This window comes from Planococcus citri, chromosome 4 (genome assembly GCF_950023065.1).
Source record: "Planococcus citri chromosome 4, ihPlaCitr1.1, whole genome shotgun sequence".
NCBI lineage: Eukaryota > Metazoa > Arthropoda > Insecta > Hemiptera > Pseudococcidae > Planococcus > Planococcus citri.
In genome coordinates, this window is record NC_088680.1 from 23,923,890 (window position 1) to 23,941,612 (window position 17,723).

Below are 17,723 nucleotides of genomic sequence, written 5' to 3' on the forward strand. Positions count from 1 at the left end.
TCACATAAATTGAAAATTCCACCCGTATTTTAACTTTATTTTGTTTTTATTTCCTCTTTCAAAAACATGAAATTAGCATTTTTTAATCTTCTATTACATTCTTCGAGTCCTTTTTCGTTGATCTCTTCATAACTTTTCAACTGCGATTTTAACAATTCCAGGTATTTTTTTATTAATGGATACTTCTGTTGATCAATTGGCACCAATATCTAACAAAATGAAAGTGAAAAATTCAAATTACAGCAAATTAGGTTTATAAATTAGGATATTCGCATTTATTACATTTCGTAAGCTCTTCAAAAATAGACATTGGGAAAATACGGGTTGAAAAAATGCATTTTAACAATCATCTTTAAAAAGTTTGATGTTTTTTTTTTAAAATTTAATTTTACCGAGGGTGTCCGGTGAGTGTGACATAGTCATTTCTGGCATAACTGCGCTATATTGATATAGTTACCCATACCTATCTAGCTATTTAGAATTTTCTTCACACTCTCTAAGGGAAGAATGTGAAGGATGATATTAGTTGCCTGGGCTAGCTCATTCGGAGATTTTATTAGTTATGCAGAAGTACTATGATCAATCATTATGTAGTGAGGAAAGAACTTATTCAGACTCTCAGTACAAATTAAAAACATTTTATTGATGGGTAATTTACATAGAAAAATACATGATCCTTATACAAACATCAATATTTCCCTATGAGCCCCCTCAAGGAAGAGTATATACATTTTCACGTCATGTTACAATAAATTAAACACTTGATGTAATCGTATCTATAAATATCAAAATGTAGCTACGATTAGAAAAGATACATTTACATTAATCGAAAGAAACAAGATGTAATTTTGTCTACACTCCATTGCCATGAAATAAATAAATAAATTAGAACAACTCTAAATCCCTCAAGATTACAAATTATTCTATCACCACTGGCGAGTAGCTGTAGTTAAAGTCGCCAGCTGAAGTAAGTTAATTCAAACTTACTCACCAAAACTGTACACGTTTGTCATCGCTTGTCTGGGCCTGTCCAATACTGTAGGCAATGATGACACTTAACTAAACGAGGTATCACTTTGACTTGGCTTGATTTGCTCATTACCGGCACAATGGCAAACCACCCAAAAAGGTACACATTATTAATTGGGGTGCAGATCAACGGACTGAAGATCGCGGAAATCACAGTAGTATTAGCCATCAAGGGATGGGAAAAAGCAAAAACCTTCGAACGCGAACTCGTTCTCATAGTTTTATTCCTTCATCCCATGATAAGAATTTCTATGATATTAAAGTAAAAACGCGTAACACTTATTTTCGAGACAAGGAACCGAGATTGTGCACTATCCGATGCCTATTCTCATACTGAACTTTGTGAATCTCAGTATATGTAAGAAACAGGGTAATTTTGGTCCCTCCCCCGAGATAATATGGTCAAAAAGAGGTGTGGAAAAGGCTTAAGGCGCTAATTATCAAAGAAATGCCGCTATCTGTCAATAAGCGAGCATTCTTACTAATAAATTTGTTTAATTAATCGCCTTGTTTTCCTATCTCGGGGTGTAAATGTCATCGCGGCTGTCAACCCTGTAATTGATATAGTCTTTGCTTCGTAAAGGGGATCCAGCCGTTCGTGACGTCAAATGTACAAATACACTGGTATTTGTACATTTCTTTCTATTTAAAAGATACCTACACGTTTCCGATACCTATCGGTATAAGGGGTAGCTAAAATAAGCATCCCTTTAAGTGGTCCTTAATAGAATGACCACTTATAACGATGCGGGCCACCTACACTATGTCAAGTGGTAGTACAAACTTCAGATTTGGGTACAACCCGGTACAACCAAGAAAAAACATCATACATATGAACAAGTTGCCTATCTTGAAAATTGAAGGGGCAAAATTAGGTACATTTTAATAATAAACAAATAAAATGAAAATTTTGATGGTGGGAACTTGTAGTACTTTGAAACCCGAGCTAATTTTGTCCTTACAAATTTTAGCCTAACTTGAAAATTTAAGGGGCTATGACCCCATTTAGAATAAAAAAAAGACTCTCGAAGAACAAATCAACAGCAAAAATGGATTCTACGACATTCAAAATTGATCAAATTTTATTCTCTTCAATTTTTGGCCCAGATCAAAGTTGGAGGAGCTACGCGACATTCAAAGTATGAGAAATTTCAAGGGTTGCTCAATTTTTTTGAAATTTCTTTTGCTTTAAATGTCGCGTAGATCCTTCAATTTGGACTTACGGAAAAATTGAAGAGAACAAAATTTGATCAATTTTGAATGTAGAATCCATTTCCGCTATTGATTTTTTCTTTGAGTCTTTTTTTATTCTAAATGTGGTCATAGCCCCTTCAATTTTCAAGCTAGGCAAAAATTTGTAAGGACAACATATACTCAGTTTTCAAAGTACTACCAGTTCCCACCATCAAAATTTTCATTTCATCTGTTTATTATCAAAATGTCATTTTGCCCCTTCAATTTTCAAGATAGACAACTTGTTCATCTAACGTTTTTTCTTAGTCGTACCCGGTTATATCCAAATCTGAAGTGTGTACCACCACTCCCCGGACACCCTTACCTACTAGCAAACACTTTTCAAATACATAATTTTTTTTACGAAAATAAGCATTTCCGATTTACAAAAAACAGGAACTTGAATATTATTTTTATATAGAAAATGTCATTTCGAAAATTACATTCGACTAGCGAGTTCAACGAACTCATATCTAAACGTTTGCATTTTTTGCATGTAAATGTCAGGAACAGAAATTACAAAGAGAATTAGACGAATTTTTTGAACTAAACATACGTATCATATAGGTAGGTACCTACGTACTTAAACAAAGATTTAAATATTATAAAACTCGCGAATTTTGGAAATGTTTTCGTACATAAATTAATGAATAGGTAACGTTACCGAAAATTCAAAACGAAATAAATTCAGCCAAATCGCAACAGGTATATCTATGTAGATGTACCTATCGATTGACTTCTTTTGAAGAGGAGAGAATTCTCGGCGAACCAAAGCCATCAAGGATTATCTTAGGTGCCTACTCGTGAGTACTTATATGTAGTACTACATAGATATCATACATGCATGGTTGTTAAGCTGGTAACAAAAGAAAAATCAGCGAGGGTGATATTGTTTCCTACAGCATATTTATTTTTTCCCGATAAAAACTTTTCAACAAAATTGTACCGATATTCAAATGACGATATTATTCCTTCAGTGACCGAAGTTAAATTTTTTTTGAAGAAAATTCTATTCTGTGAAAAGATTAAAACATAAAAAATTATGATTATCCGATATTTATAGGCTCATTTTAGGTTAAGGTTAATTATTCGTATGATAAATATTTGTTATATTTATACTCACAACCATGTAGGGGATGGCTGGAAAAAGAACGCCACTATCAAAATGCAATCGTTGGTCAATTAGGGCACGTATTTTCGGATTTTTTGGATATAAAGAATCATCTTTGGCGTATTGATTCACCAAATACGTATTAATTGCATGGCTGCGTTGGAAAATACTTAAAAATATTAGATACCTACCTAAAGGTACTGTTGAATAGGCACGGTAAACAAGTGTAAACTTTACCTATCCCACATGATTAATTCACCATCTTGAAGAGTGGGAATGGTATGTTGAGGATTTACCTGTAATTTTTTATTTTTTTTTTAAATTGAAGAAATTAAAACTTAATAAGTAAGAAAAGTAACCCAATTGGCAGACAAAATTTTTGTACCAGGAAAAGAAAAATTTGAAGTACCTACAAAAACTACACCACGAAGCCCACGAAGATGAATTTTAACTGCTGCTAAGGCTCAAAATTACCATTCACCAATAGGATTCAAAACAAATCTTGGCTTTTTATCTAAATTTTATCAAATTTTGAGGTTTTGTGGAAAAGAGCCAGATTTGAATTTAAGTTCACTAAAAATCTATGTAGAAGTGAAATTCACAGCCTAAAATTTGGTCTGATGATGTACTTAAATAGTAGGTATTTTTTGACGTTCCTTCAATTTTTCGTACAACCAATAAAATTTATCAGCTTCAACTTATTTAGGTGAGTACTTACTTTTTGAAAATACTCGTCAAATTGATCATGTTTGTGTGTATCAATTTCTCGTTGCTTGTAAGGAATGTTCAATGCTTTCAATACAAGGTTTGAAGCTCTTGCTGGAGGACTGGTTAAATGACTGAATAGTACAAGAGGCATGTTTCATATACTTATTAATACATCCAAAAAAACACAGGTTTTGTTTACGCACGTATATATAGTTAAAGAGACATTCGTTGATACTGAGCTTTAAAAATCGTAGGAAGGTAGGTAGGTATACGTGAGCTGTTCTTTCTAATTAAATATTGACTTTGTTTTAAAGATAGTGGTAAGTAAAGATTGAGATATCTAGTTATCTACTGTACGTATCTTGACAGGGTCGTCAACGTCACTACAGATGGACACATATTAAGTATTTTCATCGTATAGGCACTTAGACTTACCTACAAGATACCTATCTAACTATAGACCTACCTATACTAATGGATAAGTACCAATTTTTTTCCTCTTTTCAACTTTATTTGAAGATTGATTCAATTTCATCTCTTTCGATGGATTATTTGTAATTTTTAAATTTTTATTGAGTGATTCCGGCATTCTTGAATGCTTTATGGATTCTGAACAAAGAAGATACCTATTTCATGAAGAACTTTTTCTTGATTTTCAAAATTTTTTACATCAAATCTACCTACTAATTTCTTAATGATAATGTGGATACAAAAAAAAACTTTATGGGATGACAACTTTTTGATTACCTAATTATTAGATGCACATAAAGAAGGTACCTACAAAATTACCTATAGGTAAGTTGATATTTGATAATTAAGTATCAACGTAGGTAGAAGTAGAGTACCTATTCTAGAAGTTGCACATTTTCAGTAAATTAAGGAATTATTCTTTTAAAAATTTGAAATTGACGTTTTTCAAAATTTCAGTATACTCTTTGAGTCCTTTTCCATTAATTTCTTCGTAACTTTTCAGTTGTGATTTCAACGATTCCAAGTATTTATTTATAAATGGGTATTTCTGTTGATCGATTGGCACGATTACCTAGTAGAATTTAAAAAAAAAAAAAATGCGAATCAAACAACAATAAAATTTTAGTTTTATCAACAATGACTTGTAAACTGAGTTTTGAATATTTTTCAAAATCATTCTTGAGTTTTTATACTTACATTCATCGTGGTCAACGAAGTAACGAAAGAAAAATCAGCAATAGTAATTTCATCTCCCGCAGCATATTTATTACTCTTCAAAAACTTTTCAACAAAATCATAAGCATCTTCAAATGACGTTACGATATCTTCAGTAACAGAAGTTATCGTTTTCTGTTTGATACCACGCTGTAGTTAAAAAAAAAAAAAAACAATAGGCTAATTGAATTATCTTGGAGATTGAGAAAATATATTGTTTAAGATAAGTTTGTCATTTTCTAACCGTTGTGCTTAGAATTTTTGGAAAAAGAACGCCACTGTCAAAATGTAAACGTTGATCTATCAAGGCTCGTTTTTTTGGATTTTTTGGATATAGTGGATTATTTTCAGCGTATTGATTGACGACGTAGGCGTTTATTGCATGACTAAAAAAATAATGAACAGATATTAAAATGCTATATGTATTAGGTAGGTACCTATACATCAGTAGATGGAATATAAGCCCCATATGGCACATACCTATCCCATACGATGAAATCACCATCTTGAAGCGTGGGAACGGTATGCTGTGGATTTATCTGCAATTTTGAACCAAAAAAATTGACAGTAAGTAAGTAGTCAAAACTAGTTTCCATAGGGTATAGATAAAAATATATACGGTACTCACTTTTTGAAATTGTTCGCTGTGTTGATCACCTTTCGCTGTATTAATTTCTTGTCGTTCGTAAGGAATTTGTAGAGCTTTTAACAGAAGATTCGCAGCTCTATCCGGTGGACTGGCCAAAAAACTGTACAATACAAGAGGCATTTTACCCACCTGGTTCTTCGAAAAACACAAATTTAAATTTAAAAAGCACTAATCACTTATGATAATACGATTAGGTACCTATATTCAAAACTGCGAGTATTTCTTGCACAATACCGAATAACAATATTCGCCTGACTATATTCGTTTATAAAGCATCAAAAGCTGCGTTATCATTAGGTATAATGTATAATTTGAGAAGCAGAGAGGAAGCGGATATTTTTATCAGTTTAATTCGAATCAATGCAAGCATTCATCGGCCAATCTAACTTATCTGTTTGTTTATGTGTAAGTTGGATTGAGTACACAGCAGAGCGTCGCGTCGTTATTGGTACCAATTATAGAGTATTTTTGGAACTTATGTCAACAGTTCGATGTTACGAGTACATAATTATCTATTGTTTCGGAATTGAATTTATAAACTAGATTTTATGTTTTAATCTGCTGGGGTACCTTACTTCTTGGGGGCTCGAGCCAATGCCATTCTGACGAGAGAAAATTTTCAAAATAGGTAGTGGAGTACTTGACGGTTTGAATTGAGGTTGATACTATGTTTTTTGAATGAAATATTGAGATCGAGAACCAAAACTAGAGTGAAGCTACATTATTTTGCTCTCTTCTGTCTTATAAAAAATTAAAACTTGCGAAAAAATTGAGTATTAAATTCCAATTCTTTAATCAAGATATTTGAAAAATACAAAAAAATACAAAAAACGTACCTAAGCGTACCTAGGTAAAATTAAATAAAAAAAAATAAAAAAAAGATGAAAACTTCACACATTTTATAGGTAAGTAGATTGAAACGCAAAAAAATAGAAAAAACTTCGAATGCAAATATTGTTTTGATTTTTGAACCTGATAAAAAAATTACCAAAAGCTTCAATTTGTTGTGATTGTGAATTTTTTCGAATAAAAAAATATCAACATATTTCACATGTACTTCCTTATTCATTTAGCACCACAAAACACACATATATTTTCTGTTTCTACAAAAATATGTACCCATCACTTGTGTGGGCGATACACAGGAACTTTAGAGACAATAGCACACGAAAAGCTTAAAAATATCAATGCAAACACTTACGTAAAATAAAGGTATCACAAAATAAGTACAGAAAAAGAACACAAAATGTTACAATGAATTAATTTATCAACCGCTCGCGGCTGTCAGTCTGCAGAAGAACACCTTCAGAATCACATTATTCAGCTCCAGAACCTGAAAATCACTGCGGCGGATACAATGACATGAACTTGAATGCACTGCTTGTAATTCTGAATGCCTATACAAATGCAGAACAAATCAACACAATTTATTCGGATAATCATTCGAAAATTCGAATAAAAAAACGCATTCCAGTAGGTAGGTATATTCCACAGACCTGAGGTGGAAAGCCCAAAATTTTTTTCACCGCATCAACAGACATCTTCATGAACTCATCGTATTCGCTTTTCTCCACGATCAAGTTTTCTAATTTTTCATCCATGTATCGATGAGCTATCATCATAAGTTCTAAACAAAACAAATTTTTTTCAGATACGGTCACAAATTCACAATAGAGAAAAAAACATCACATAATTATTTAATGTACCCATCACATTCTCCGAAGTTACGTTTATATCCATTCCATACAAATATTGCACAAATATTTTGAACGTTTCGTAAGCAAAATCTTTCACATGGAGCACACTGAAAGATGAAAAAATTATATTATTCAATAATAGCCTATTAAGTAAGAACCTTGAAAAAGTCCTATTTGAATTTAAAAGTGCTCACTTTTGATTACTTTCACTCCATGATTCGTTCAACATGGTTTCAAAATACTCCGAACGTTGCCTTAAAACTTCCTTATGAACGAAAATTTGCTTTTCACCTACCACAATAGTGAAGTCGCTACTTTTCTGAAACATTCCGAAAGATATAAAACTCCGAGAACTTCGATACGATTATGCAGTAGATATAAATGAGAGCTCGAACCACTTGCTCATCAAAATCGACAACCATTTTGATAATCTCCGAACAATCACACTGAGCATTCTTCGTTGGTGTCATTATACTACTCAGTTTGAAGGCACCGTATGTTTTGGTGGAGCCGGACTTTGAACAATTCAAGAATACTTCGTTGAAAGTAGCATATGATGTGAGGAAAGGTGTAGGCACAATTCGTCCTAAACATTAAAAAAAATGAACAAGTAGGTAATTTAATGCGTAAGATTTAATGACAATGTTGAAAATTATCCTTATACACTGTGTTTACCTCGACATGCGCCCCAAACGTAGATTCGATTACTTTTAGTTTTCGCTGCACATGTATTCAATAAAGTAGCAATTTCAATGATCCTATTAGAAGCGTCAAACTCATAAATGTAACAACGCAAACTGCTAAGCTATAGAAACGCATGCAAAAGAAAGAATAATACTTTTCAGGAATGTTTAAAACTTGACCAATCTGGTTTATATGCGTTTTAGTTTCTGTACCGATTCCCAGCTGACCTTTCTTATTACTCCCTGCACTATATAGGGTGCCATCATGCTTGAGTGCCAACATGTGACTATGGTGTTTGACACCAACGTATTGATTTCTGAATTTAACTTCACATATTTTAATACGTTTTTTATAACATTTTATTCAAACTTATTTACAATTTAACACTTCGATAACGTGTATATAATTAATCCTAATTTTTACCTAACTGAATATTTGGCTTTGTATTAAAGCGCTATCTACCAATACGATATCACTCTCCTCTTTGAGAATTTTCGATTATTAACAATTAAAAAAATCAAAATTTAACTCTATCGATTAAACACATAATAAATTTCAAAAATTGAAAAAAATTATAAATCCAATCGAGTAGGTCGTTTAACGTTGCGGCTGGATCGCCGTAAGGGTATTTTTTCCGGTGCCTGAGCTGTTGGCTCCGGTGACACATTCAAAGCTGGAGCAGAGGGTGCCAAGTCCAACAAATTATCGTCGTCGTCGTCTTGGTTATCTCTCTCCTCTTCTTCCGGTGAAATTTTCTCCACTTCGGGTATTGGTCGCAAACGAATTTGGTCAATGTGTCTTCGAACGATATCATTCGAATTGATAAGTTTACACTGCCAATTTACTGGACCTTCTCGTTTTATAACGAATCCTGGTTCCCAACGATCAGGATTGTACATTCGAAGTAGTACATTATCTCCAGGTTGTAGGCTGGATAAGCGATAGTCACGATCGATTTTCGAATTGTTGTGCTGCTTATCTTGAACGTCATCGTGGATAGAAACTTTAACTAAATCGATTCTCGAACGAATGCTTCGTTTCAGCAACAATTGAGCAGGACTAACTCCGGTAGTAGTATGAGGCGTTCTTCGGTAGCTGAGCAGGAATCTAGCTACTTTATCTTCGAACAAACCAGGTATATTATCCGAAAGAATACCATCTTTGATGATTTTCATGTAACGTTCACATTGCCCATTTGAGCTTGGATGATAAGGTGCAATTCGCTTATGTTGAATTCCGTTCTGTTTAGTGAAATACTCGAATTCCTTCGATGTAAATGGGGGACCATTATCACTTACGAGTGTCTTCGGTAAGCCAAATCTCGAAAAAATTTGCCGCAGCTTACTAATCGTAATATCAGCAGACATTGATGAAACTTTCTCAACTTCGACCCATTTACTGTATGAGTCAACAACTGCGAGAAATTTGGTACCTTCAAGTTCTCCGAAGTCGATATGGATTCGCGCCCATGGTACTGATCCATACTCCCAATGATGAGCCGTTTTTTCGGGATTCGGAAGCTTTTTTTGACAGGTTTCGCAAGCTTTCACTAAATTTTCGATATCACTATCGATAGTCTTCCAATAAACAAATTCTCTTGCAAGTGATTTCATTCGTTGAATACCAAAATGACCACTGTGCAATTCTTGAAGAACTTTTGACTGCAACTTTTTCGGAATGATCGTTCTCGTACCTTTGACTAAACATCCTTTAATAATGTTGATTTGATTTTCAACATGGGAAAACGATGTATTTTTCAATGAAGCGCCAATTTGAACTTTCTCAAAAATAGGTCTGAGTTCTTCATCGTTGATCGTTTCTTTTTGAATCTCGTTCACTGTTACCGGCAAATTATTCATAGATTCGATGAAATGAATATCGAAAATATCTTCATCACGTTCGTCGACTGTATCAGGCGCAGATAACGGAAATCTGGAACAGAAGTCGGCGTTGGCATTCGCTTTTGAATGACGATAACGAATATCGTAGTTGAAACCAGAGATAAACAACGCGTAATGTAACATTCTGGTTGCTGATAACGCAGGTAACGTTTTTGATGGATGTAAAATTTGCGTCAATGGTTGATGATCAGTTACAATAGTAAATTTACGACCGTAGCAGTAATTGAAAAATTTGTGAAGAGACCAGTATATGGCTAACGCTTCCTTGTCTATTTGACTGTAGCCTTTTTCCGCTTTAGATAACGTTCGCGATGCAAACATAATAGGTTTCTCCTCACCATCAATAATATGAGACATGACTGCTCCTAAACCATACGATGATGCGTCGGATGCGATGACCAATGGTAAATCCGGATTGTAGGGTGTTAAAAAACGATCGCTGGAAATTTCTTTCTTGATAATTTTCAGCGTTTTTTCACACTCAGCTGACCAATGGAACGACTTATTTTTCTGCGTCAATTCGTTCAGCGGTTGCATAATCGTAGATAGGTTGGGAAAAAATTTTCCATAGTACTTGATTAAACCAATGAGACTCTGTAATTCGTCTATATTCTTCGGAGTGACTGCCTTCATAATAGTTTCGATGCCTTCTTCAGTTTTATGAATACCATCAGCATCTAAACGAAAACCCAAGTATTTGATACTCGTTTTTAAAAACTGACATTTTGCACGATTCAATTTAATTCCGTTTTCGCGACATATTTGTAGAGCTAATCTCAAACGTTTCAAAACTTCTTTGATAGTTTTACCTTGAATTTTGAGATCGTCAAAAAATATTGCAAACCCTTCGAGACAGGGCTTAAAACCACCAAAACCAAAACCAAATAAAACCACCACAACCATTGTTTTTCAATTGGTTTTACCACAACCACAACCATTTCAACTTCTTTTTGTACATTTCAAAAACAACCACAACAAAAAACCAATATGTTAGGGAAAAAATTGGATTGAAAAAACCAAAACCACCAAAAAGTTGTGTTCTTTGGAGAAAACCACAACCACAAGAACCATTTCAATTTTCAAATGTAACCATAACCAATAACAACCAATTCATGAAATGGTTCTTTTTGGTTTCTGCTTTTTTTTTCAATTTTTCCAGACCAGTGATGGAAATTTTCTGTTTTTTGGTCTGAAATCAGACATTACTCCTACCTTAATTTGTTTTTCGATGAATTTATTTGAAAATTCAAAAAATTTTTGATATCAAAACCATCATAACCACCAAAACCACTTGAAAATTTGAAATGGTTTTTCATATCAAAAACCACCACAACCTCAAAAAAAAGTATTATTACAAAACCAAAACCACATCCACACCATATTTCAAAAAAATTGAAACCATTTCAAAACCACAACCAGAAAAACTGTGATTGAAAAACCAATTCAGAAACCATAACCAAAAACCAATATTTTTGAGTATTTTAAAAACCACCTACCACAACAACCAATAAAATCCAAATGGTTTTAAGCCCTGCTTCGAGATGAGCGAACAATAAATCCATGTCTTCTTGCCAGAAATTCGGTGCTGGTTTTATACCAAACATTAACCGTAGAACTTCGAAAAAACCAATATGGGTACTCAAAGTTTGAAGTTTAGCAGACGCAGCATTCACCAATTTATGAAAATATGCTCTTCGTATATCTAATTTACAGAAATACTTGCCACCGCTCATTTTAGCGTGAATATCTTCTTGTTTCGGAATTGGCCATTTGTGCTCTGCTAGATGTTTATTCACAGTTAATTTGTAATTACCGCAAATACGAATATCGCCGTTTTTTACTACAGGTACTATTGGTGTACCCCATTCAGGATGTTGTACCAGGGATGGAAGAGCCGGGAGCGAGCCGGAGCCAGAGTCTGAAAGAGCCGGATTTTTTGAGGAGCTAGAGCCAGAGCCAAGAGCCAAATAAATGAAAGTGCAGAAAAACATCACGAGCTCTCTTGCAAAAGAGCTCCTTATTTTACTCAAGAGAGCCATCATCATAAGGAGTCTTTAACCTGGAAAGAGCCAGAGCCGAGTGGGAGCCCACAAAATTTTTCAGGCTCTTTGGCTCCCTAAAAGTAGAGAAAAAAGTTGAAAAATGCGCACAATTTTATCAAAAATTCAACTTTTAACTCACATTTGTGAAGAAAATGAAGAATTTCTAAGTTTTTTTCCTCATTGAGAAATGAAATGAAAATAAATGCAGTGTATTTTCATTTTTTTCATCGTTTTTCACGAATTTTGAACTCTAATTTAAAGAGCCAAGAGCCAGAGCCAGAGCTGGAGTGGGAGCCGAGAAATTGGAAGAGGGAGTCGAGAGTCAAAGAGCGGAGTCGGAAAGAATTGAGGAGCGAGCAAGGAGCCAAAGAGCTCATGTAAAGAAAAAGTGCCAAGAGCCAAGAGCGAGCCAGAGCTGAAACTTGCGGGGAGCTGAGCCAGAGCCAAGAGCGGGAGCCCTGAATTCAAGGCTCTTCCATCCCTGTGTTGTACTCGGCGAATATGACCTTTAGCTTCCATCGATTTGAGTTCTTTTTCGACAGGATCGCGGAGCGCATAAGGTAGAGGTGCAGGTTTTAAACAAACAGGAGTTACGTTGTCGTTTACTAACCGTAGATTCGCTGGTGGACTTTTTAACTCGCCGCACGAAGTATCGAAAACGTCTGAATATTCAGCTAATATTTCTTCAAGTTCACGTTGACCTGAAGGATCGTTATCTTCGTTGAGCGTAGTCGTGACCAAATTGTTGATATGGATCGAATTTCCTTTAATTAGACCAAATGAAGTAAGCCAATCTCGCCCAATGACCGTATCAGCTGTTTGGGTATCAGGTATGTATAATTTACCGCGAGATTTTACACCATTATATTCGATATCTAAGGTAACATACCCCAGTGGTGAACTTTCTTCTTTGAAATACGAACGAAGCGAACAATCGGCTGGTTCAAGCTTCATATTACCGAATTTTCGGCGAAATTCTTCCAAACACATAGCTGAAATTTCAGCTCCGGTATCTACTTCCATCGGAATCGTAGCATTGTTTACATTAACGTTGATAAGGAGCTTGTTTTTCGCGTTGCTCGAGGTATTTACCTGATACATATCACGTTCGTCTCTAATAGCATCATTATCACGTTTATCAACAGATTTCACCGATTTTTTCCGATCTTCTGTTGAATTTGTCGATTTTGTTTTACACATATTCGCTAAATGTCCGATTTTTTTGCACTTATCACAGGTTGCAGATTTGTACTTACAGTCCGCACCGGAATGATTTTTATAGCCGCATCGATAACATTTAGATTTCGGTTTGTGTTCTTCAGTTTGCGAATCACTTCTCGAATTTGAAGATTTATTCTTCATAATCTTACCAATTTTAGCAGATTGATGATTATTTGAAAGATTTCTAACACCACGTGAGCTTTCGAATACATTCGCTTGTTTCAACGCACCGTCGGTTGTCAGAGTAGCATCTTGCAACAGTTTTTCACGTATTTCCGAGTCGTTTATGCCGCAAATAAATTGAGTACGGAGGTGTGTTTCGATCGTCGATTTATCGCAGTGTGGACATTTGAAATCACACTTACCCGCAGCTTGCTGTAGTCTGCCAAGAAAATCGCTAAAACTTTCGTTTTCTTTCTGGGTAAACTTCGTAAATTTATATTGTTCCGCAACATGATTCGGCTGAGGTTCTAGATGAGCTTTTAAAACCTTAGTTAAGTCATCATAGGTTTTTTCCTTCGGTAAACTTGGTTGAACCAAAGTTTTCAATAAGGAGTAATGCTTCGGTGATAACGAGTTGATAAATACCTTGGCTTTATCTGTTTCTGGAATTGCTCGATAAGAGATGTGGTTTTCTAACCTTTCCAAAAACGAAGAAAACGATTCGTCTGCTTCTTTATAGGGTTGAAACGGCAGTGCCGGTGACTGGTTTTCTGTTTGAGGCCGTCTTTCGGTACTTGCTGTTGCCAAAGTTTCGAGACTCGCTAAAAGCCGTGCAAGTGCAGCCGCATCAAGTTGAGCCATTCTCGTCGCCAAATATGGTGTTTGACACCAACGTATTGATTTCTGAATTTAACTTCACATATTTTAATACGTTTTTTATAACATTTTATTCAAACTTATTTACAATTTAACACTTCGATAACGTGTATATAATTAATCCTAATTTTTACCTAACTGAATATTTGGCTTTGTATTAAAGCGCTATCTACCAATACGATAGTGACCAGGCATTTTACCATTCCCTACATACATTTCAGCAACAAGGGATATTTATCACGTATGTATTGCTGTTTTTAGTGTTGGGGGGCGTTGTGTCTGCTCACCTCGGCTTCGCCTCGGTTGCGCTGGTCGCTTTGTCGTTCATACTATGTCGTTTAACTTCCCTCGGCCTTCGGCCTCGGTGAGTACAATTTTTTTATAAACAACCGCAAGTGCTACATACACGGTAAATGTCCAGCCTCCGTCTGAACTCACCAAGGGGAGTAATGTCGATCGAGTGAAATATAAATTATGAACGGCTCGGCTTCGCCTCGCCTAATTCGGCATACTATTCGAAAAATAAAAATAATATTAATAAAATACACTTGAAAAAAAATTTATGGCAAAAAAAAATTTTCAAAAATTTGGAATCGAGCGGGGATCGAACTCTGGACCTTCCGATTACCAAGCCTTCTGTCCTGCCACACCGCCATCGCTGCTGGTTGCTGGATCTCGTTTTCGAACGCTATAGAAGCAGCGGAACAACGACGAAAACGAAAACTACTTATATACGCGTGCGCGCGCATGTACGCGTTGCTGAAACGATGTAGGGAATGCTTAAATGCTGATACGAGTAGAATGTATAATCGAGTAGAATACGTAACATGCTAAAAAAAATTACAAGATGTCTGTGACTCTATCATTCAGTTTCCCAGTTTTGACTGGAGACAGATTTGAATTACCACCCCAGAAAAATAGCTATCCAAAATAAAACATTTTAAATAAAAGCAACATATGTAGTTGTAGATCTAGATACATCGAACATGAACATCAGCTTTACATATAGGTTGCCCTTACGGAAAAAAAATAGTACTTTCTGAGTAGTAGTTTTTTAACGGAGTAAAAAGTACTACTTTTTAACACCTTCATAGAGAAATATTAGTAGTTTTACGTAAAAACTACTACTTTTGTCTAAAAACTAGTTAAAATTACTACTTCAAAACTACTACTTACGAAGTAGTAATTTGAACTAGTTTTTAGACAAAAGTAGTAGTTTTTACGTAAAACTACTAATATTTCTCCATGAAGGTGTTAAAAAGTAGTACTTTTTACTCCGTTAAAAAACTACTACTCAGAAAGTACTATTTTTTTTCCGTGAGGGTGATTTCGAAGATCTCACCTGTCCATCATCAGACAGCGCGAAACCCTGCTTACTTCTGCAAACGACTTTAATAACTTTTTTACTTGACAGAGATGAAACCAAGGTCGGTGAATAAGTCGTAACTTGGTTCCCAAGACCCAACTGCCCACATTCGTTGGCTCCCCAGCTAAATAATTGTCCATTTTCATTCACAGCGAAGACAAAATCATCACCAAAAACGAAATCTAGAAAATTAAAATCATTCACACTAAGTATTAAAATTTCATTAAATTAATACTTTAAAAATTATTTCAAAAATCAATTTCAATACCAATCGTCATTTATCACCTTCTAATTCTAATTTCTAATTCTAACTAGTGAACAGGGCAGAGTGATCAGTGATCACCATTGAATTGGAACTGATCAGAAATTTGGAATGAAAATTTGCCTAAAAAAATTGTAGGTACTCAAAGGATAACAATATGTTTTCACCCCACCTTATATCACCTTAAAATTTGCCAAGTGTACTTGAATAATCGAAGGAGAAAAATGGTTTGAAATTAAATTTTTCGATTTATAATGTAATTTTCAACCATCTGTAAGTATAAGGTAACTCCACAATTGAGTTATTGTCATTTGAATAGAGAATCATTTTTGTTTGTTTTCAGTAGTTTCACTAGTTTCCTATATCTACGTATGTTAGATTTCATACATGAGACAATTTTTTTTTTTTTAAAGAACATAATAATGTAGGTAGGCATATTTTAAAATACATACATATGAAAACCAAAATTACGGTGTTTGGTTATCTTTCTGAATATGTGAAGTAGGCAAAGGTGATGTTAATTCTGATTTCTGATTGATGATGATCATATCTGACGATTACCCTGGATAGTTGAGTACATACAGGGTGCCCAGAAATATCGTAAACCCCTAAGAAAGTTTTTAATTAAAAATATAGGTTGGCAATGCAAAATAGATGCATATGATTGGTGGAATGTTATCACCTCAGTCTAACAACCAATCATGCGCTATCATTATTATCATTCACTGTGGTCAACTGAAACATTTAGCAGAAAACTTTTTTAGAGGTTCACGATATTTTTGGGCACCTTGTACATGTTTATTCATCTTACCTTTCACTTTTTTCCCATTCAGATTGTAGATAGTCACCGGTTCATGAACATCACAACGTCCTTTTGAATCACTCATCAAACCTTTGCCTATTCCGTAAACTTCATCCTTCTCGGTTATGATCAAAACTCTTTCATCTGAAAAAATAGTTAGCCATAATATATGTACAGGTACTTAGATAAATAATTCAAGTACACAATGAACATGCACCTATGTGATAAAAACAAATCAAACAATTTAGTTTATATGTTAGGTACCTGATACCCATACTCTGTCAATTGCTCTAACAAATTCAGTTTTCAATGAAGTAAAGTGAGGGATGTGAATCAAATCCATTTTTTTACAGTCTGCAGTTTTAATTAGTTATCAATATGATATGACACACACATATTATCCGCATTAACTGCATGTATTTCGATGAGAGACGCTGAAAAAAGAATGTAGATAGAATTTAATCACTCTATGACGAATCAACTTGAGTATTTACTAATGAGTAATGATCATTAATCATAATAATGATTCCATACCTACCTAAATATTAGGAATTCAGTATAACATAAAACAAAATTATTCCAAAATTTCAGAAAAAATATGTACATGTGATAAGGGTAATGTTTTTGTTTATCTTTGGTAGGGCGGAGGTGAGGAGTGCAGTTGCTGCAGTAGTGGGTGCGGCGGAGGTGGATGCTGGACCATCTTATTTTGTCAGCTCGCAGGTGAATGGAGTGCAATTCAAAAACCTAGCTACTCTTCATTTTAGTTCAGCGCTTGTTCTGAATTTTTTCAATCTTCTACTTCTAAAAAACAAGGGAACCTCTGAGGTGTCACATTCCGATTTGAACGGGAGTAACGGGACCGCGATTATTGGAAAGGGCATAGTCTAAAACCCCCAAAACCAAATTTTCAGCTGCCCAAGTTCATTTTTCGATTTTTGGCGAATTTTTGAAAATTCAAAATTGACTGTTTTTGGCGATTTATGCTTTTTTAAAAAAAGTACGTACTTGATC

The 17,723-nt window shown here is 34.6% G+C and overlaps 3 protein-coding genes across 6 annotated transcripts; all 3 read right to left on the minus strand.

Annotated features, from left to right (window-relative positions):
• Window positions 1–16: 16 nt before the first annotated feature.
• On the minus strand, window positions 17–4,500 carry LOC135844841 (glutathione S-transferase 1-like). 2 transcript variants are annotated; one of them, XM_065363218.1, is made up of 5 exons: window positions 4,092–4,500; window positions 3,611–3,669; window positions 3,386–3,527; window positions 3,103–3,276; window positions 17–209 (listed from the first exon to the last, which is right to left on the minus strand). In XM_065363218.1, the coding sequence occupies exons 1-5, from the start codon at window positions 4,230–4,232 to the stop codon at window positions 36–38; spliced, it is 690 nt and encodes a 229-aa protein (XP_065219290.1). In that variant the 5' UTR covers window positions 4,233–4,500; the 3' UTR covers window positions 17–35. The 2 variants fall into 2 exon arrangements, with proteins under 2 accessions (XP_065219290.1, XP_065219291.1); XM_065363219.1 differs by lacking the exon at window positions 3,103–3,276.
• Window positions 4,501–4,710: 210 nt separating this feature from the next.
• LOC135844842 (glutathione S-transferase 1-like) lies at window positions 4,711–6,202 on the minus strand. The gene is made up of 5 exons (XM_065363220.1): window positions 5,895–6,202; window positions 5,747–5,805; window positions 5,511–5,652; window positions 5,249–5,416; window positions 4,711–5,123 (listed from the first exon to the last, which is right to left on the minus strand). The coding sequence occupies exons 1-5, from the start codon at window positions 6,033–6,035 to the stop codon at window positions 4,965–4,967; spliced, it is 669 nt and encodes a 222-aa protein (XP_065219292.1). The 5' UTR covers window positions 6,036–6,202; the 3' UTR covers window positions 4,711–4,964.
• A 5,864-nt stretch (window positions 6,203–12,066) lies between these two features.
• LOC135844838 (uncharacterized) lies at window positions 12,067–17,511 on the minus strand. Of its 3 annotated transcripts, XM_065363207.1 has the most exons (6): window positions 17,248–17,508; window positions 16,974–17,143; window positions 16,719–16,853; window positions 15,622–15,827; window positions 13,129–15,200; window positions 12,932–13,054 (listed from the first exon to the last, which is right to left on the minus strand). In XM_065363207.1, exons 5-6 carry the CDS (start codon window positions 14,262–14,264, stop codon window positions 13,051–13,053), a joined length of 1,140 nt encoding a protein of 379 aa, XP_065219279.1. In that variant the 5' UTR covers window positions 14,265–15,200; window positions 15,622–15,827; window positions 16,719–16,853; window positions 16,974–17,143; window positions 17,248–17,508; the 3' UTR covers window positions 12,932–13,050. The 3 variants fall into 3 exon arrangements, with proteins under 3 accessions (XP_065219277.1, XP_065219278.1, XP_065219279.1); XM_065363205.1 differs by having other exon boundaries at window positions 12,067–15,200; window positions 17,248–17,511; XM_065363206.1 differs by lacking the exons at window positions 16,719–16,853; window positions 16,974–17,143; window positions 17,248–17,508 and adding an exon at window positions 16,360–16,705 and having other exon boundaries at window positions 12,067–15,200.
• Between the last annotated feature and the right edge of the window lie 212 nt (window positions 17,512–17,723).